The sequence below is a fragment of the Bos javanicus genome, chromosome 1 (genome assembly GCF_032452875.1).
Source record: "Bos javanicus breed banteng chromosome 1, ARS-OSU_banteng_1.0, whole genome shotgun sequence".
Classification (NCBI taxonomy): Eukaryota; Metazoa; Chordata; class Mammalia; order Artiodactyla; family Bovidae; genus Bos; species Bos javanicus.
Window position 1 is genome coordinate 126,439,785 of NC_083868.1, and position 20,963 is coordinate 126,460,747.

Sequence of the window (20,963 nt, forward strand, 5' to 3'; positions counted from 1 at the left end):
TTGCCTCATATGATACAAGGATATTTGATAGGCATTATATTTCCTTTAGGTACAGTAGCAGATCAGCATACTGTCGTTCCACCGCAGTTATGTCAATGGTCGGTTATATCCTGGGCCTTGGAGACCGTCATGGTGAAAACATTCTCTTTGATTCTTTGACTGGTGAATGTGTACATGTGGATTTCAACTGTCTCTTCAATAAGGTATGTGATATGACTTACCATAGGTAATTGTATGTTTTCTCCTAATATCCTTTCCTCAACAGCTGTTCTTCCTAGACAATTTGTAGCAATTACAGTCTCAGTTAAGTGACATTGCAAGTTGGTTAACTGGTTTTAGTCAGTGGATCCCATATCCCTCAGTAAAGCAACTTAGGTTGGAGAGAACTCAAAAGAGTGATACAGTAAAACTAAACTAAAGCACTGAACTTTTTAAGTCCAAAAGTATAGATCCAAGTTCTGACTCATAGTTCTCTTAAATGAACAGTTCATTTTACTAAGACTCAGTTTTAAAGGGACAGTAATTTGATGTGATTGTTTCCAAACCTGGCAGCACATCAGAATCATCTAAGAAATTTTTTGTAATGCAGATACCTAGGAAACATCCCAGGAAACTCAGATTCTGTAGGTCCAGACTGGGGTTTGGTAATAAATGAAGGTTGGACTCTCCTTAAGCCCACCCTCCAATTTTCCAATGTTATGATCCTGAAAGGTGAACTGGTAATTAAACCCAGTTTAATTTTCTTCATCCTGATTCTCTATGGGTTGCCATCTGCTGTTTGGAAACCACGAAAAGCCACAGACCCAACAGAAAACAAATCAGAGATAAATCACTCGTATAGGGGATTCATACATGAGAGAAACTTAGGGAAACTGACCAGAGTGATGAAAACATTCTAGGAAAGGCAGGTTAGAGAATGGCAGAAAATAAATGAACTGGACTTCATCATAATACATGTTACATACACTTCCTGTCTCAGGGATGTGTGTGTGTGTGTGTGAGTTGCTCAGTCATGTCTGACTCTTTGCGACTCCATAGACTATAGCCGACCAGGCTCCTCTGCCCATGGAATTCTCTAGGCAAGAATACTGGAGTGGGTTGCCATTCCCTTCTCCAGGGGATCTTCCCAACCCAGGGATTGAACCCGGGTCTCCTGCATTGCATTCTTTACTGTCTGAGCCACCAGGGAACCCCCGTTAATATAAGGCTAAATAATAAATCATAAATACTTCTCTATAATGCTATTCACTTCAGTAATTCAGTGAAAGATGAATCTACCCATTCTCTAAGATCTTATCCAAGGAGTTGTGTTTCAATTCCTCAAAAGCAGAGGTGGAGTCATATGACTCATGATATAGGCCACTAATGTAAGCTGCAAATATAAATATTTTGAGAGAATGTTTGCTCTTTGCTAAAAGAGTCAAATATGAAGCTTCAAATTTTTTGCATAGTTTAAAATTACAGCATTTTTACTTTTTAATGAAATGCCTTGTTTTAAGGGAGAAACCTTTGAGGTCCCAGAAATTGTTCCATTTCGCCTGACTCATAATATGGTTAACGGAATGGGTCCGATGGGAACGGAAGGTCTTTTTCGAAGAGCTTGTGAAGTTACAATGAGACTAATGCGAGATCAGAGAGAGCCTTTAATGAGGTAATCCTTTATATTCTGTAAACAATTTAATAGTAACTTTGGATGTGACTATTGGTTCTTAAGTATGTTTTCTTTATACAGAAGCTACTTTGTACTGAAGTTTTTTTTTAATAATACCTTTCATTAAGATATATTTTACATAACAAAAAATTCAGTCTTAATACATATACTACAGTGGTTTTAGTATATTCACAAGACTGTGTGACCATCACCACTATCTAATTATAAAATATTTTCATCACTTCCAAAAGAAATTAGCAGTCACTCCCCAATTCTACTCCCCCACCATCTCCTGGTAACCACTGATCCCTTTCTGTCTCTATTTGTTGTTGTTGTTCAGTTGCTAAGTCGTGTGCTACTCTTTGCAACCCCATGGCACGCCAGGCTCCCCTGTCCTCCACTAACTCCTAGAGTTTGCTCAAATTCCCGTCCATTGAATCCGTGAGGCTCTCTACGCATCTCATCCTCTGCCACCCCCTTCTCTTCTGCCCTCAGTCTTTCCCAGCATCAGGGTCTTTTCCAATGAGTCGGCTCCTCGCAGCAGGCCAAAGTATTGGAGCTTCAGCTTCAGCATCAGTCCTTCCAATGGATATTCAGGACTGATTTCCTTTAGGATGGACTGGTTTGATCTCCTTGCAACCCAAGAGACTCTCGAGAGGCTTCTCCAGCACCACAGATCGAAAGCATCAGTTCTTCAGCGCTCAGCTTTTTTTATGGTCCAACTTTCACATTTATACATAACTATTCAAAAAAACAAAGCTTTGACTATAAGGACCTTTGTGGGCAGAGTGATGTCTCTGCTTTTTTAATACACTGTCTAGGTGTGTCATAGCTTTCCTTCCAAGGAGCGTCTTTTAATTTCATGGCTGCAGTCACTGTCTGAAGTGATTTGGGAACCCAAAAAATCTGTCACTGCTTCTGTCTCTATAGATTTGTGTATTCTGAATATTTCATATATAAATGGAATTGCACAAAATGTGACCTTTCGTGTGTGTCATCTTTCACTAGCATAATGTTAAGGTTTTATCTGTGCTGTAACATGTATCAGTACTTCATTCTTTTTTATTGCCAAATAATATTCTATTATATGGATATACCACCTTTTGTTTATCAGTTCATCAGTTAATGGACATTTGGATTTGGTTTGGCTATTGTGTATAGTGTGGCTGTGAACACTGAGTACAAGTTTCATGTTGATACATGTTTTCTTTTGGTTATACCTAGGAGTAGAATCCTGGATCATAAGTTAACTCTAAGCTTAACATTTTGAGGAGTTTTCAAACTGTTTTGAAAAGCAGATGTAATACATTATAGTCCCACTAGCAGTGTCTGAGGGTTCTAATTTCTCCACATCCTTACCAGAACTTGTTATTGTCTATTTTATTTGGGGCTTCCCACATGGCTCAATGGTAAAGAATCTGCCTGCCAATGCAGGAGACACAGGTTTGATCCCTGGGTCGGGAAGATCCCCGGAGAAGGAAATGGCAACCTACTCCAGTATTCTTGCTTGGAAAATCCCACGGACAGAGGAGCCTGGCCGGTTATAGTTCATGGGACTACAAAAGAGTCAGACACAATTTAGTGACTAAACAGTAACAATGTTGGTGGGTGTGAAATTGTATGTCATTGTTTCAGATTGCATTTCCCTAATGATCAGTTATGTTGAGCATCTTTTCATGTATTTATTGGTCACCTGTATATATTCTTTGGACAAATGTCTATTTAAATCCTTTGCCCATTTTTAAAATTGGATTATTAGTCTTTCTTTGAGTTGTGAGAGTTCTTTAAATACTCTGGATACAGACCTTCATGAATATATGATTTGTAAGTATTTTCTCTGATATATGAATTGCTGATTAATTTTTGATGATGCCCTTTGAAGCAAAACAGTTTTACCTTTGATGGCTAATTTATCTACATTTGTTGTTATTTGTACATTTTGGTGTCATATCTAAGAAACTACTGTATAATTCAAAGTCATGAAGAGTCACATATATGTCTTACTGTTTTACAGTTTTAGCTCTTATTTAAATCTTTGATCATTTTTAGTTATTTTGTGCATCTAGAGTGAAGTTGGGCTCTTTATTATTTTAAATATGTGTATCCAGTTGTTTCAGCACCATTTTTGAAAAGATTATTTTTCTCTTATTTAATTGTCTTGATACTTCTGTTGAAAATCAATTGACCATACATGTAAAGGCTTATTTCTAGATTCTCAGTTTTATTCCAATGATCTATATATCTAACCTTATGCCAACAGCAACACTGTCCTGATTACTGTAGATTTGTAGTAAATTTTGAAATCAGGAAATGTGAATCCTCCAACTTTTTTTTTTTCCCGAGATTATTTAACTGTTACAAGTATATTGCATTTCCATATGCATTGTAAGATCATATTGTCATTTTCAGCAATGGCCAGCCTAAATTTTGATAGGAATGACATTGTAAATCAATTTAGGGAGCAGTGCCATCTTAACAGTAGTAAGTCTTCTGATCCATGAAGTTGATAAGTCTTTCTATTTATTTATTTAGTTAGTTAAGTTGCTCAGTCATGTCCAACTCTTTGCGACCCCATGGACTGTAGCCCACCAGGCTCCTCCATCCATGGGATTCTCCAGGCAAGAATACTGGAGTGGGTTGCCATTTCCTTCTCCAGGGGGCTATTTATTTAAGTCTTCTTAAATTTCTTTCAACAATGTTTTATAATTCTTAGTTTGCAAATCTTGTAGTTAACTTTTTAAAAATGTGTTCCTAAGTATTTTATTCCTTTTAATGCTATTCTGAAAGGAATTTTTTTCTTAATTTCATGTTTGTTCATTGCTAGTGTATAGAAACATAACTAAATTTATATATTGATCATGTATCCTGTAATCTTACAGAACCCATTTATTTGTTGTAATAGTTATTTTTATAGATGCCTTAAGATTTTTCTCTCTACAACAGCAGGTCATCTGTAAATAGAATTTTACTTCTTCTTTCCAATCCAATCTCAGTGCCTTTTCTTTTTCTTACCTAATCGCCCTAGCTAGATCAACATCAAATAGCCGTGGGGAGACATCTACATCCTTGTCTTGTTCCTAACCTTTGGGGTAAAGAAGCCAGTCTTTCACCATTAAATATGATGTTAGTTGTGGAAAGTAGTTTTTTAGAAGAACATGTAAAGCTTACTTACCCACTTTTTTTAATTTAAGAGCTGTCTACCAGGCATTATGGTAGAATACATTGGTTACGTGTAGGCAAAGGCAAATTCTCTGAAAGAGAAAGTATAGCATTTTCTGAAGCAGTAGTAATGTGTTTAGTAAAGTATTATGATTAGCTTCTCATCCTTCAGTTACCTTCACCTAAGTGTTGACTTTAATGAGAATTCTTTTTATAAAAATAACACTGTATTATAATATTTGTTTCCATTTTAGTGTCTTAAAGACTTTTCTACATGATCCTCTTGTGGAATGGAGTAAACCAGTGAAAGGGCATTCCAAAGCAGCACTGAATGAAACAGGGGAAGTTGTCAATGAAAAGGTCAGTAGAAGGTGCAGCTTGATATGAACTGATATTGTATTTCTCTGCAAATGGAAACTGATTCTAAAAACTGTCAGTGACTGACCACTTAATACTCTGAAATCTAGTTCTCCATGTAGTAGGACAATGCTGTAAGTTTTCTCATCATTACTAATCTTAACACTATTATCCTTCATGTAATAAAAACAGTTCAAGATATGCCTGTTTAATCATAACAATTCACAATTATGATAAAGAGTGGGAAAAACGTGAACACAAATTGCCTGAATTTATAGAGCAGCAGGTCTCAGCTTCAATATGTAGAAGTCACTCTACTAACACAGTAGTCCCTTTTCCCTGGGTTTCCATTGGAGATAGGTTCCAGGACCCCCTTGGAATGGATACCAAAATCCCAGATTGCTCAAATCCCTTATGTAAAATGACATGGCATTGTATAGATAACCTGTGTATATCATCCCATATACTTTAAATCATCTCTAGATTACTTATAGTACCTAATACAAAGTAAATACCATGTAAATAGTTGTAAATATAGTGTAAATGCTATGTAAATAGTTGCTGGTACGTGCCAAATTCAAATTTTCTGTTTTGGAACTTTCTAGAATTGTTTTTCCCTGAATTTTTTCAGTCCACTGTTGGTTGAATGATTGGCTGCAGTGAGCTGACTATATTGGTTGAAGACTCAAATTTTCCAGATAGTTGTTTTAAGTAAGTTAGAATAGGTTGAGGATTGTTATTCTAATAACATCATTCTCACTTTTGCATTCTGATATGCTATCTTGATTGAGAGAAATATGTAGGATTCCAGGTGCTCATGTAGAATTCCCATTTGCATAAACTAATGGAAGATATTAGGCATCAGAGTTTTATTGCTATTCCTAGAATATTAATATTCAAATGTTTATGTCCTAAACACTTTTTAGGGTAGATTTTTTTTTTTATTAATTATTTTTCTAGACTTCTAATGTGGAAGAGATTCTTGATATTTCACTTAGTCCTGAAAAACTTCCACGCAGTTGATGTTAGGTCAACATTGCAAGTTTTAAGATCAGTATCTCAAGTTATCATATTTGTTTCTTCTCTCTTTTGTCTGTATTTGCTCTTAACAAAAGGGGTAAGGGTCAGTAAAATGGCATTAATATTTGTTAAATAACAGAAAGTCAGTAATTCCAGTTTATAAACATACATCCACATGTCACTGGGACCTTAGTTCTTATGATCTTCCATTTCTTTTTAGGCCAAGACTCATGTTCTTGACATCGAGCAGCGACTACGAGGTGTAATCAAGACCCGAAATAGAGTGACAGGGCTGCCATTATCTATCGAAGGACACGTGCATTACCTTATACAAGAAGCTACTGATGAAAACTTGCTATGCCAGATGTACCTTGGTTGGACCCCATATATGTAAAATGGAATTACTTTAAAGAATGTGTTAATAATCTAAATTTAATGCATTTGGTGCATTAATCTGTGGTTGTTATCTATTCAATTCCAAAGTAAAACATATGTTTATATTCTCAGAGTAACTGGTATTTCTCCCTGATTGTTAATAATATTTAAAATAATATATGTTGTTATGAAATAAACTTTTCTTAATATATACTGTGTATTATAGAGAAATGGAATATTTTATGTTTTTATGCTCTAAAAAGATATTTGCAAAAAACAAGCCAGCATAATTTCATTTCACAATTTTCACTGATTATAATTGCTAGCATAAGGATTCATTTGAACAAAAAATTATATTGAATAAATACTCTTTATGTTAACACTGTGCTATATTTGTGCACAAAGCTAACAATAGTTGCCCTGCCATCTGGGAATTGTCTAGTAAGAGAGATGTAAAACATACACAGCACATTATTAACTTCATTTAGTAAAACTCCCTTTTTTTTGGTATGGTTGAAAATATGATAGGGAGAGAAAAGTTAGCCAATTAGCATGAATATGAAAACTGTATAAACATTCTGTAATTTTTAAAGATGCTACCATACTAAAAGTGCACCAGAATGCAGAATCCTGTAGTTTGGGGGAAAAGCAGCACGTAACATTTCATGAGGTTTTAAAACCTAAACAATTTTAATAATAAATTTGGGGGTATGTTTTATTACAGAAGATTTAAAATAATTCATAGTAATTACAAAGCAATGAGATTATATGCAAATAAATGGAAAACTTTTTATAACAGGTAATTTCACTTAAGTTCACCTTACAGAATTCTACCTTTTGTACAGTTTAAGTGTGATGGGGGTAACCCAAGAAGTATAAATGTGAAAACTAAACATGTACTTTCCTATTCAAGGAAAGTCATAATGTAAACAGTTGTAGAGTAAGTTGGATGGAGGGGTGTTGGGAAATTATTTTAAGCAAGTAATTTGGAAGAAGAAAGTTTTGAAAAGAAACCGTCATAACCTCGAAAAATTAACGCTCACAAAGTAAACCAAATAAATCATCAGACCTTTACAAATTCGTGTTGAAAACCACTGAGATTTGTAATCCCAGGAGACAGAAAGAGCCAGGATTCTTACAGTCGTCTCATGGGGTTTCCACACCACTTCCAAATCCACTGATAGAGAACCGCTCCATCAACTGACATTTTCAGAATTGAATTTCACACGCACATCGAAACGCGCCTTGGGTTTCTTTCGTGTAACCCACCAGGAAGCTCGGCGGCGGGCCTTTCGGCCGGGACTAGAGCCCCGCCCCGGGGATGCGGCCTCGGAGCCGGCCGCTCTAGGCCTGGCGGCCGGTCTCTATGGTCGGGCGGGCGGTGTGTTGTCATCCGCGGAGCGACGGCTGGAGGCGGCTGCGTAGGCCCCGGCGGGGCGTTTGGTTTCCGTTTGGCCCTGACTGGAGTTAATATTGACGGCCGAAATGGGAGTCCCCAAGTTTTACCGATGGATCTCGGAGCGATATCCCTGCCTCAGCGAAGTGGTGAAGGAGCATCAGGTGGGTGAGCACGGGGGCAGCGGCTGAGAAGGCGGAGGGCCTGGGGCTCGGCGGCCCTCTCCACCCTAGCACCTGGGCTCCCAGCCGCCTCCTGCTGCTCGTCGTCAGCTGGCTGAGCGGCGAAGGGAGGGGAGCAGGACGTTTGAGGACACCCTGGTGATCTGAGTGGGAGCGAACGCGCAGGTCGCCCTCCTGTGGGCAGAGCCGCGGGGATGCGGCGGTTCTGACAGCTCCTGCCGGGGCAGGGCCTGCGTGACTCCGACATCAAGTCCGGGGGAGCAACGCTCTCGGGAGTGCTTCCCCTTCCTTCCCAGGAAGTTGCAGGTTTCGTTTTTCTTTCTAGAGGTTTCGAAGCGGAGTGGATGTTCTCCTAGAGCCTCCCCCGGGTCCTCACCCAGAGCTAGCCGACCCACCCACGAACATTACTAACGGCCTCAGCCGTTGGATACCCCTGTTTACTTTCCCTTATCTCGGGCTGCATCCCGCCCCACCCCCAACGCCTAGACTTTCTGACGTGGCTGATGGTTCATATTTATGATGCCTTTCTGTACATTTTTTCTATTACCCCAAGAACCGTACCAATCCTCCGTTCCGAAAGAAATAAAAATATATTTGGACGGACCAGGGCACTTATTTGAAGGCTTCATTGTGCGTGTATGTGCGTGTGTGTGTGTGTGTGTTAGAGAAAGAGAAGGGGAGAGAGGGAGAGGAGCAGGGGGGAGAACGGAGAGAGGAGCAGACTGTAAGAGCACTAATACTTGTAATCGTCATATTCGGTATATAATGACCCCAGCAAAGAGTTTATGTGCACGCTTCAAAAATGTAGTTCATGTATTGGAACTGTGGCAAAAAAATAGCCAGCAAACTCCGGGAGATGGTGAAGGACAGGAAAGCCTGGCGTGCTGCAGTAGACGGGCAAAGATTCCGACACGACTTAGCAACTGAACGACAGCAATATATTAGATAAACTAGAATTTGGGGCTAGTGTTTGTTGCTTGTGTTTATTTAATGGTTTTGGTAGATCTCTTGTCCATTTTATATTTTACAGGGGAAAAATTATTTTTTAAATTTGTATAGCTTATTGACTTAGTTGTGATGATAGCATTGTTTAATATGAGGGGAAATAATCCAGTGAACACGATCATGCTGTCTCTTAAATTATGGTTTATTCTTTGTAAAAAATACTAATAGTGGGAAGGTAGGGTTAAACTTCCCGGAGGTATTCTTTGTTGTCGGATTCCTATCAGATTTGGTATATGAGGAAAAGCTTACCAAAACTTGCAGAATGGTAGTTTGTCTTTAATTTATCTGAAATGTAGTTTGAGTTAGACAGGAAAACATTTCTTTCAGAGAAGAGGATGAAAATAGTGACAACTAACTTAGATTTTTCCTGGATCCTTCGTGCAACAAACATTTGAGTACCTGCCATGTATCAGTTACTTTCTCTCTAAATTAAGACATTCAGACTAACTTGATAATACACAATCTGTTCAGTATTGTCTTACCTCCCTACTCTTTGGCAAAGAATTTGGTTTGATGTAAGGATCTTGGATTTTCTCCATCTTGAGAAATTTTGTTGCTGAACAAAAATAATGGCTCTCAGGCAATTTTATGACATGAACACTAATAATAGGTTTAAAACTGTGGTCATCAAAGTGGTGTCTTTCCAAAAGCAATCACCAGCTACTCTCCCAAGCAGTACTTAAAACATGGTAGTGCTAAGTAAGTCACAGTAGTTCAAAAGCTAGTTGGGGGAAGGGATTGGATGGAGGAGTGAGTTCTAGTAAAATGATGGTAGTAATGACAGGGCATAGTTTTTGGTTTCTCTGAAAACGTATTTAAAAACAAACAGATACTAAATTGCAAAATTTAAACTGATAAAACAATTGCAAGAAAACCGTGTGACAGGGTATCCCCAAGAATTCCAGGATAAAATAGGTGGAGACAGACTACCAGTAACCTCTAGACCCTGTTGATACTGGCATCTCTGCAAGAGGAAGAAGAAAAAAATGGGGTAGCATCTGATGAACCTGAGAACAGAACTTCAGGATATTGACTAAGACTCTCCAAGCCTATTAGTAGCGGTAGCTGTAACTGAAGGGTTTTAAATGGCAAGAGCCGACTAACTCCTGTGAACCTTCAAAACTGACTTGCCAAGGCACTATTCTAAGGCACAGCCTACCCTAAAGAAAAACTGCCAGGAGTGAAATAAAATTTTATCAGGAAAGGGACAAGACAGATAAGAGAAGAAAGTGAAGATAAAAGTGGGGAAGAATTACAGAGTCAAGAAATCTTAGAAAACAAACCAAGCAAACCACCATATTTCTAATACTATCCCAAAGTAGCAGAAGAGGAAGCTTTAAAGTTTTCCTAAATGCATTGTTCTTCCAAAAGTTCAGGAAAAATTAAATTTACATAAAAATAAACAATAGAAAAATGTCAAGGGTGTATAGTATGCAAAGTTATGGGGGAAAGGGGAACAAAATAACATTTGTACAGACAATAACCCTGGTGGCCCTAGTGATGAAGAACCTGTCTGCCAGTGGAGACATTAGAGACCAGGTTCGATCCCTGGGTTGGGAAAATCCCATGGAGGTGGGCATGACAACCCACTTCAGTATTCTTACCTGGAGAATCCCATGGACAAAGGAGCCTGGAGGGCTACTGTCAATAGGGTCGCTAAGAGTCAGAGATGACTGAAGCAACTTAGCGCACACACACACACACACAGTAAAAGCTTGCAATAAAGACATGCACACAAAACAGATCAAAATTATAACCTATTTCAGAATAAGCTAAAGAGGCACTAAGAAAATGATATAAGGCATGAAAAACAACATATAATCAGTTACAAAAATTCAGGAATAGGTGACAGAACCTAGAGAAAATTAGATGTAAATGACAAAATCATGTCAGAAATGAAGCCTAGTAGCAAGGCAAAAGCAAATTAACCATAAGAAAAAAGAAGGTGAAAATAAAATTTTAAGAGATAAAAAAGATTCAAGTGAAAGTAATGATAATCAACACAAATAATAGGCATTATTGAAAAAGGAAATCAAAGCAAAATAATAGAAAAATATGAAAACTATAATTAAAGAAAACTTTGAAGTTATAAAACAAATTGAAACCATGTTGAAAGAATATACCATGTACCCAAGAATATTTACAACATCAAAATATGTTCTAGTAAAATTCATGGACTTTAAAAAGAAAAAGAGAAAAAAGCTTTGTCACCTAGAAAAAAGAAACATATGACTTTTAAGGGAAAGGAAATTAGGTTCCCATCAAAATTTTTCACAGTAGTGCTTTATGGAGTAACATAAGGATACAGTACTCACTTTTAAGTATAAGCTGATCAAGTATAGTTCATCAGGCACTTCATCAGATCTAGTCCCTTAAATCTATTTCCCATTTCCACTGTATCATAGTAAGGGATTTGATTTAGGTCATACCTGAATGGTCTAGTGGTTTTCCCTACTTTCTTCAATTTAAGTCTGAATTTGGCAATAAGGAGTTCATGATCTCAGCCACAGTCAGCTCCTGGTCTTGTTTTTGCTGACTATATAGAGCTTCTCATCTTTGGCTGCAAAGAATATAATCAGTCTGATTTCGGTATTGACCATCTGGTGATGTCCATGTGTAGAGTCATCTCTTACATTCTTGGAGAGGATATTTGCTATAACCAGTGCGTTCTCTTGGCAGAACTCTACGAGTGTTTGCACTGCTTCATTCTGTACTCCAAGACCAACTGTGCCTGTTACTCCAGGTGTTTCTTGACTTCCTGCTTTTGCATTCCAGTCCCCTATAATGAAAAGGACATCTTTTTTGGGTGTTAGTTCTAAAAGGTCTTGTAGGTCTTCATAGAACCGTTCAACTTCAGCTTCTTCAGCATTACTGGTCGGGACATAGACTTGGATTACCATGGTGTGGAATGGTTTGCCTTGGAAACGAACAGAGATCATTCTGTCGTTTTTGAGATTGCATCCAAGTACTGCATTTCAGACTCTCTTGTTGACTATGAGGGCTACTCCATTTCTTCTAAGGGATTCTTGCCCATAGTAATAGATATGATGGTCATATGAGTTAAATTCACCCATTCCAGTCCATTTTAGTTCACTGATTCCTAAAATGTTGACATTCACTCTTGCCATCTCCTGTTTGACCACTTCTAATTTGCCTTGATTCATGGACCTAACATTCCAGGTTCCCATGCAATATTGCTCTTTACAACATCAGACCTTGCTTCCATCACCAGTCACATTCACAACTGGGTGTTGTTTTTGCTTTGGCTCCGTCTCTTCTTTCTTTCTGGAGTTATTTCTCCGATGATCTCCAGTAGCATGTTGGGCACCTACCGACCTAGGGAGTTCATTTTTCAGTGTCCTATCTTTTTGCTTTTTCATGCTGTTCATGGGGTTCTCGAGGCAAGAATACGGAAGTGGTTTGCCATTCCTTTCTCCAGGGGACCACATTTTGTCAGAACTCTCCACCATGACCCATCTGTCTTGGGTGGCCCTATGCGGCATGGCTCATAGTTTCATTGAGTTAGACAAGGGTGTGGTTCATGTGATTGGATTGGTTAGTTTTCTGTGATTGTGGTTTCTGTCTGTCTGCCATCTGATGTCTTCACCCAGTGACTACCATCTTACTGGGGTTTCTCTGACCCTGGACGTGGGGTATCTCCTCACGGCCCCCGGTCCTGACCTTAGACGTCGCGTATCTCCTCTTGGCTGCTCACTGCTCCAGCGTCATGCGGCCGCCACCCACCACTCCTTACTATTGAAGGAGGTTAGTGACGTTCTACAGAAGAAAGAAAAAGAAATGCAAAAAAGCAAAATGGCTCTCTGAGGAGGCCTTACAAACAGCTGTGAAAAGAAGCAAAAAACAAAGGAGAAAGGGAAAGATATACCATTTGAATGCAGAGTTCCAAAGAATAGAAAGGAGAGATAAGAAAGCTTTCCTCAATGATCAGTGCAAAGAAGTAGAGGAAAACAATAGAATGGGAAAGACTAGAGATCTCTTCAAGGAAATTAGAGATGCCAAGGGAACATTTCATGCACAGATGGGCTCGATAAAGGACAGAAATGGTATGGACCTAACAGAAGCAGAAGATGTTAAGAAGAGGTGGCAAGAATACACAGAAGAACTGTACAAAAAAGATCTTCACGACCCAGATAATCACGATGGTGTGATCACTTACCTAGAGCCAGACATCCTGGAATGTGAAGTCAAGTGGGCCTTAGGAAGCATCATTACGAACAAAGCTAGTGGAGGTGATGGAATTCCAGTTGAGCTATTCCAAATCCTAAAAGAGGTGCTGTGAAAGTGCATGCCAACAAATTTGGAAAACTCAGCAGTGGCCACAGGACTGGAAAAGGTCAGTTTTCATTCCAATCCCTAAGAAAGGCAGTGACAAAGAATGCTCAAACTACCGCACAATTGCACTCATCTCACACACTAATAAAGTAATGCTCAAAATTTTCCGAGCCAGGCTTCAGCAATACGTGAACCGTGAACTTCCTGATGTTCAAGCTGGTTTTAGGAAAGGCAGAGGAACCAGAGATCAAATTGCCAACATGCTCTGGATCATGGAAAAAGCAAGAGAGTTCCAGAAAAACATCTATTTCTGCTTTATTGACTATGCCAAAACCTTTGACAGTGTGGATCACAATAAACTGTGGAAATTTCTGAAAGAGATGGGATACCAGACCACCTGATCTGCCTCTTTAGAAATCTGTATGCAGGTCTGGAAGCAACAGTTAGAACTGGACGTGGAACAACAGACTGGTTCCAAATAGGAAAAGGAGTACATCAAGGCTGTATGTTGTCACCCTGTTTATTTAACTTATATGCAGAGTACATCATGAGAAACGCTGGACTGGAAGAAACACAAGCTGGAATCAAGATTGCTGGGAGAAATATCAATAACCTTAGATATGCAGATGACACCACCCTTACGGCAGAAAGTGAAGAGGAACTTAAAAGCCTCTTGATGGAAGTGAAGAGGAGAGTGAAAAAGTTGGCTTAAAGCTCAACATTCAGAAAACAAAGATCATGGCATCTGGTCCCATCACTTCATGGGAAATAGATGGGGAAACAGTGGAAACAGTGTCAGACTTTATTTTTCTGGGCTCCAAAATCACTGCAGATGGTGACTGCAGCCATGAGATTAAAAGACGCTTACTCCTTGGAAGGAAAGTTATGACCAACCTAGATGGCATATTCAAAAGCAGAGACACTACTTTGCCAACAAAAGCCCGTCTAGTCAAGGCTATGGTTTTTCCAGTGGTCATGTATGGATGTGAGAGTTGGACCCTACAGAAAACTGAGCGCCAAAGAATTGATGCTTTTCAATTGTGGTGTTGGAGAAGACTCTTGAGAGGCCCTTGGACTACAAGGAGATCCAACCACTCCATTCTGAACGAGATCAGCCCTGGGATTTCTTTAGAAGGAATGATGCTAAAGCTGAAACTCCAGTACTTTGGGCACCTCATGCAAAGAGTTGACTCATTGGAAAAGACTCTGATGCTGGGAGGGATTGGGGGCAGGAGGAGAAGGGGACGACAGAGGATGAGATGGCTGGATAGCATCACTGACTTGATGGACGTGAGTCTGAGTGAACTCCGGGAGTTGGTGATGGACAGGGAGGCCTGGCGTGCTGCGATTCATGGGGTCGCAAAGAGTCAGACACGACTGAGTGACTGAACTGAACTGACTGAAGTGAAGTGAAAGTGCAAGTCGCTCAGTAGTGTCTAACTCTTTGCGATCCCATGCACTATACAGTCCATGGAATTCTCCAGGTCAGAATACTGGAGTGGGTATCCTTTCCCTTCTCCAGAGGATCTTCCTAACCCAGATATTGAACCCAGGTCTCCCGCATTGCCAGGTGGATTCTTTACCAGTTGAGCTACCAGGGAAGCCCCTTTGTTACCTATGCCTATGGTAAAATTTGAATAATTGTTTCAGAGATAGTTTTAAGTTTAAGAAAGCCCATAATGTTTTTATATTTCAAAATTCAAAATGCCTTTCTTTCGTTGGCATATAAGGCAGACTCCTCTCACGTTCCTTTATTTTTCTAGATATTAAGTTGTGCCTGTTTCAGTTTTTTGTGTTGTATATTGTTTCAGACCATTCGCCTTGAAGTGAAGTGTTAATTGCTCAGTTGTGTCCAACTTTTTGTGACCCCATAGACTATGGCAACCCACTCCAGTACTCTTGCCTGGAAAATCTCATGGATGGAGGAGCCTGGTGGGCTGCAGTCCATGGGGTTACTAGGAGTCGGACACGACTGAGGGACTTCACTTTCACTTTTCACTTTCATGCACTGGAGAAGGAAATGGCAACCCACTCCAGTGTTCTTGACTGGAGAATCCCAGGGATGGAGGAGCCTGGTGGGCTGCCGTTTCTGAGGTCGCCAGAGTTGGGGACATGACTGAAGTGACTTAGCAGCAGCAGACTATAGCCGGCCGGGCTTCTCTGTCCATGGAATTCTGCAGGCAAGAATACTGGAGTGGTTGCCATTCCCTTCTGGGGATCTTCCCAACCCAGGGAAGGAAGCTGGGTCTCCTGCATTATAGGCATATTATTTACCTGAGTCTGAGCCATGAGAGAACCCTTGCTCATAAATATGTAAATGGAGAAAAGTAGATCAGAATCAGAACCATGAAAACCTTTCTGTAAAATCATATGCCTCTTAGCCAAAATTTAGAAATTATTTAGTCCATGTATGAAAAATCAGTTTTCAAAATTTCCTAAATTTCTTGGCATAATCTAAGCTTTTTAAATTAATGTAACTAATGATTCTGTTTTCAGTGAAAGCTTTCCAGGTGGTGCTAGTGGCAAAGAACCTGCATGCCAGTGCAGGAGACATAGAGATGCAGGTTCAGTCCCTGGGTTGGGAAGATTCCCTGGAGGAAGGCATAGCAACCCACTCCGTCAATCTCCCCTGGAAAATTCTATGAACAGAGAATCCTGGTGGGCCACAGTCCATGGGGTTGCAAAGAGTTGGACACAGCTGAAGCAACTGAGCGTGTGCACACACACACACACACACACACTTCAGTGAAACCAAATATTCAATAAGGCTTTAAATGACTTGTAAAACCTTTTAATGACCATGTGCATAGAGCCATTTGATAAAAATGTGTATCATGTTACCCATTTATAGAGAAAATAGAGGCTTTGGAAATTAATCTCAAACAGAAGAAAGGAGACTAATATTTTGGGTACCAGATCAATCAAGTACTTTATTTGATGTATTCTCAGGTTATCATATTTTAAATAAGTAAATAATTTCCTGGCAGTAAATGTGATCAAGCTTTTGGTGCATAGTGTAACCATATAATATGTCTTTATCTTCCTTATTCCTCCTGTTTGTTTATTTATTCAACTGTGTTTACTGAGTTTTTATATAATCAGAATAAGTCCCTATATCCTGCTTTTTATCAGATGCTTATGTATATGTGATTGATTATAATAATGGTCTTGATCATTTTTTTGTTTTTTAGATTCCTGAATTTGATAACTTATACCTGGATATGAATGGAATTATACATCAGTGTTCCCATCCTAATGATGATGATGTTCACTTCAGAATTTCAGATGATAAAATCTTCACTGATATTTTTCACTACTTGGAGGTGTTGTTCCGCATTATTAAGCCCAGGAAAGTATTCTTCATGGCTGTTGATGGTGTGGCTCCTCGAGCAAAGATGAACCAACAGCGTGGGAGGCGTTTTAGGTAAAACATTTATGATTTGTTTTAGAATGCCATTTAGATTAATAAAATGTAATATTTTAAAGATAATTGGCTTGGCTTAACACAGTGCATCTCCTTTTCATGTTTCTTTTCTGCTTAAATCCCCTGCAGAAATGGAATATCTCACACTTACAATGTCACATTTTACCAAGTAAACAAATTAATTATTCAAATGGCATGTTGTTTCTAAGGGTATATGTTGGGTTAGATAAAGTTATTCTGTTCTCTGTCACAAATTTTTCAGACTTCTCAAAACTTAGTAATTCGGAAATGGTCATAGTAAAGTTCCTATAGTATTTCATCCTGAGCTATGGAACTGCATAGTGAATGATTGATTGTGCTAATGAGAATGTTGCTGACGTTTAATTTGACTCTGGGCTTGATTCTGACTTTGCTTGAATATGGGTCCTCCCTGGATAGAAAGGCAAATGAAACTGGAAGGTGATTGTGGAGTAGAAGAGAGCTGAGTTAGGACACTTGAGATATTATTAGCCCTTTGGATGACTTGCGGAGTAAGAGAAGTAAAAGGTTGGAAAAGGATTGTACACAGAAAGACTATGCTAAAGTAAAAATCCTGTACCTGTGGGTTATTTCTAAATAACAATGCAAGCATGCTGTGTCCTTGTTTTGAGTAGCAGAAGTAAAGTTTAGAGGGTTGTTGGAAGTGCAGGAAAGAAACCCTGAGTCTAGTGAGTTTGATAGGTCATTAGCATAATAGATCCTTTCCTTTTATCACAATCGTTGGTAAAGGAGTAGAAAGGCCACTGTTGAATCAAATGTGGAAAAGATCAAGGAAGGTTGGGAGAGTACTTTGGAGGAGTTTAGCCCTGAGAATGGGAAGAGGATGGTGAAATATAGAGAGTTAAATATCAAAAGAGAAAAGACACTGAAGATATTGGAACAATGAAATCCTTGAAGACAGGGGCCATCTCTTACTCAAATTTAGATTCTCAAGTACCACCCAAGACTTACTTTAATCTGAATCTCCAAAAACTGTGCCCTAGAAACTGTTTTTTTTTTACCAGATTCTCCTGATAATTGTTAAACTAATTCGGGGGAGCTGCTGGGCTAGAAAATCTAGTGTTGAAGAAGGATTATATGAGCCCATTGTGTCAGTCAGTGTTCAGTTGCAGGTAATAGAAGTTCGTTCTAAGCAGAAAGGGATATAATAAGAGAATTGGGTACTTATAAAATCATTGTGAAAGGCAAAAGACTTCTTGCCCACGATAGTAGATATAGTGATCATCTAAATTAAATTTGCCCGTTCCTGTCCATTTTAGTTCACTGATTCCTAAGATGTTGATATTCAGTCTTGCCATCTCCTTACTCATATCCAATTTACCTAGATTCATGGACCTAACATTCCAAGTTCCAACGTTGTATTGTTTTTTACAGCATCAGCTTTACTTTCACCACCAGACACACCCACAATTGAGTGTCATTTCCACTTTGGCCCAGCTGCTTCATTCTTTCTCGAGTGACTTGTAATTGCCCTCCACCCATCCCCAGTAGCATATTGAACACCTTCCAACCTGGGGCACTCCTGTTCCAGTGTCATATCTGTGCCTTTTCATGCTATTCATGAGGTTCTGTAGGCAAGAATACTGAAGTGGGTTGCTGTTTCCTCCTCCAATGTACCACATTTTGTCAGAACTCTTTGCTATGACCCGTCCATCTTGTGTGGCCTGCATAGCATGGTTCATAGCTTCATCAAGTTATGTAACCCCCTTTACCATGACAAGGCTGTGATCCATGAAGGGGTCAATTCAGTTATAATTCAACAATGAAGAAGCCATAAATTTATCTGTTAGCTCCAAGGCCCCAATATACCTGCCATATCCATACTGGGAAAAATAAAATGCCCTGGACCTTGCTTCTCAGCACTTATAAAGCTGCTAAATATTGAAATCTCTTCTACTATTGTTTTTTTGGGCTCCAAAATCACTGCAGATGGTGACTGCAGCCATGAAATTAAAAGACACTTACTCCTTGGAAGGAAAGTTATGACCAACCTAGATAGCATATTGAAAAGCAGAGACATTCCTTTGCCAACAAAGGTCCGTCTAGTCAAGGCTATGGTTTTTCCAGTGGTCATGTATGGATGTGAGAGTTGGACTGTGAAGAAAGCTGAGCGCCGAAGAATTGATGCTTTTGAACTGTGGTGTTGGAGAAGACTCTTGAGAGTCCCTTGGACTACAAGGAGATCCAACCAGTCCATTCTGAAGGAGATCAGCCCTGGGATTTCTTTGGAAGGAATGATGCTAAAGCTGAAACTCCAGTCCTTTGGCCACCTCATGCAAAGAATTGACTCATTGGAAAAGACTCTGATGCTGGGAGGGATTGGGGGCAGGAGAAGGGGACGACAGAGGATGAGATGGCTGGATGGCATCACTGACTCGATGGATATGAGTCTGGGTGAACTCCTGGAGTTGGTGATGGACAGGGAGGCCTGGCGTGCTGCGATTCATGGGGTCACAAAGAGTCAGACACGACTGAGTGAGTGAACTGAACTGAACTGATTGGTAAACACACCCCTGCCTACAAGCCCAGTGCCACAACTGTTATGTACACGTCACCAAACTTCTCCCTTCCAAATGTTTTGTGAAAACATCCGACAAAATCTAAGTCACATCCAGAGGCCTAGCTGAAGGAAGCCTGAGAGTTTAATTTTTTATAGCTTTCCAACCTCAGAAGATGAACTAGAAGAAAGGAGTGGATGTTGAGGGCCAATTCACCATAACCACCACAGGCACTTACTCGATACTTTGTAGCATCCCGTGCTCCATGTTTCCCCAAAGTCCCCCAGTTAGCCCTTTCTCATTCTCCATAGTGCCTTTTTTCCTTTATTCATACTCTCTGATCATAATCTCTACACATCTCTTACTCATTTTTAAATCTGCTCCTATCTTTCATCACCCTCATGTCACTGAAACTTCCTTACAAAATTACAAACAAATTTCTTAAAGAGACTAAATCTAAAGAATAATTCTGTCTTTATATTACTTCATTTATCTCTTGTATTTAGCAGTGTTGACCCTTATTTCTCTCTTGAACTTCCTTCCCATAACCTTCAGGTAACTACTGTCTTTGACCAGGAGTCCAGCCTGGGCCCCAGGAATGGAAGCACCGAGTCCTAACCACTGGACCACCAGGGAATTGCCTCCAACACTACCTTAAAAAAAAAAAAAGTGTGTTTATTTGGTTGTGCTGGGCCTTAGTTGTGGCGTGTGGAATTTAGTTCCCTGACCCGGGACTGAACCCTGGCCACCTGCATTGAGAGCTCAGTCTTAGCCCCTGGACCACCAGGGAAGTCCCCGACTCTACCTTCTTAATCTCCTTATCTTCTCTTCCCCTACTTTTTTTTTCTTGAAAACTGATGTTTCTTAAGGTTCTGTCCTAGGTCCTGAGAGATTTTATCCAATGGCTTTAATTACTGAAACTGTACTGACTCCCAAATTATCTTTCTGGTGGATATCTCGTCCCAGAACTTCTATATATCCAAATGCCTGCTAAATGACTCCTTCTGGATACCACAGATACAATTCAGGCTTAACATATTCAGAATTGAACTCATCTTTGCCTCAAATTTGCCATCCTTCTACGTTCCTGTTTCCGTGAAAGCACCATGTAAATAGCTGCTCAACTCCAAAGTCCAAGAGAAATTTGGGCCTCTCCCTCTTCCTCATTCCTAACATCTGAGTCATATCTATTTACTTCTTTTCATCTTTACTGCTATTGTGTCAGTCTGGCCTTCATAATCTTCTACCTAGACTAGTAGTTTTACTTTGTTCCTGTCCCAGACATTCTCTGTGTTGCAGCTACATTAAACAATGTTTTATTTCTATCTATTTCTTATACTCTAGGGCTTCCCTGGTGGCTCAGATAGTAAAGAATCTGCCTGCAATGCAGGAAACCTGGGTTTGATCCCTGGGTTGGGAAGATCTCCTGGAGAAGGGAATGGGTACTCACTCTAATATTCTTGCCTGGAGAATCCCATGGAAAGAGGAGCCTGGCAGGCTACAGTCCACGGGGTCACAACGAGTTGGACACGACTGTGCGACTGACTCTTCACTGTTTTCTTGC

General features: G+C 39.7%; 2 protein-coding genes across 6 annotated transcripts in view; both read left to right on the forward strand.

Moving 5' to 3' along the window:
• Nucleotides 1–6,780, forward strand: part of ATR (ATR serine/threonine kinase) — a 120,393-nt gene extending 113,613 nt beyond the window's left edge. For both annotated transcript variants that reach the window (XM_061419594.1, XM_061419602.1), the window contains 4 exons: nucleotides 50–203; nucleotides 1,500–1,651; nucleotides 5,065–5,170; nucleotides 6,408–6,780. In XM_061419594.1, coding sequence (XP_061275578.1) covers nucleotides 50–203; nucleotides 1,500–1,651; nucleotides 5,065–5,170; nucleotides 6,408–6,581 — 586 coding nt within the window. In that variant the 3' untranslated portion in view covers nucleotides 6,582–6,780. The remainder of the gene's footprint in view (nucleotides 1–49; nucleotides 204–1,499; nucleotides 1,652–5,064; nucleotides 5,171–6,407) is intronic.
• Nucleotides 6,781–7,369: 589 nt separating this feature from the next.
• The window catches only part of XRN1 (5'-3' exoribonuclease 1), a 113,033-nt gene continuing 99,439 nt past the window's right edge, over nucleotides 7,370–20,963 (forward strand). For 3 of the 4 annotated variants that reach the window (XM_061419614.1, XM_061419637.1, XM_061419625.1), the window contains exons 1-2: nucleotides 7,372–8,122; nucleotides 16,630–16,862. In XM_061419614.1, the coding sequence (XP_061275598.1) occupies nucleotides 8,048–8,122; nucleotides 16,630–16,862 (308 nt within the window). In that variant the 5' untranslated portion in view covers nucleotides 7,372–8,047. Of the gene's footprint in view, nucleotides 8,123–16,629; nucleotides 16,863–20,963 lie in introns of all 4 variants that reach the window. The other variant, XR_009736918.1, reaches the window with a different exon arrangement.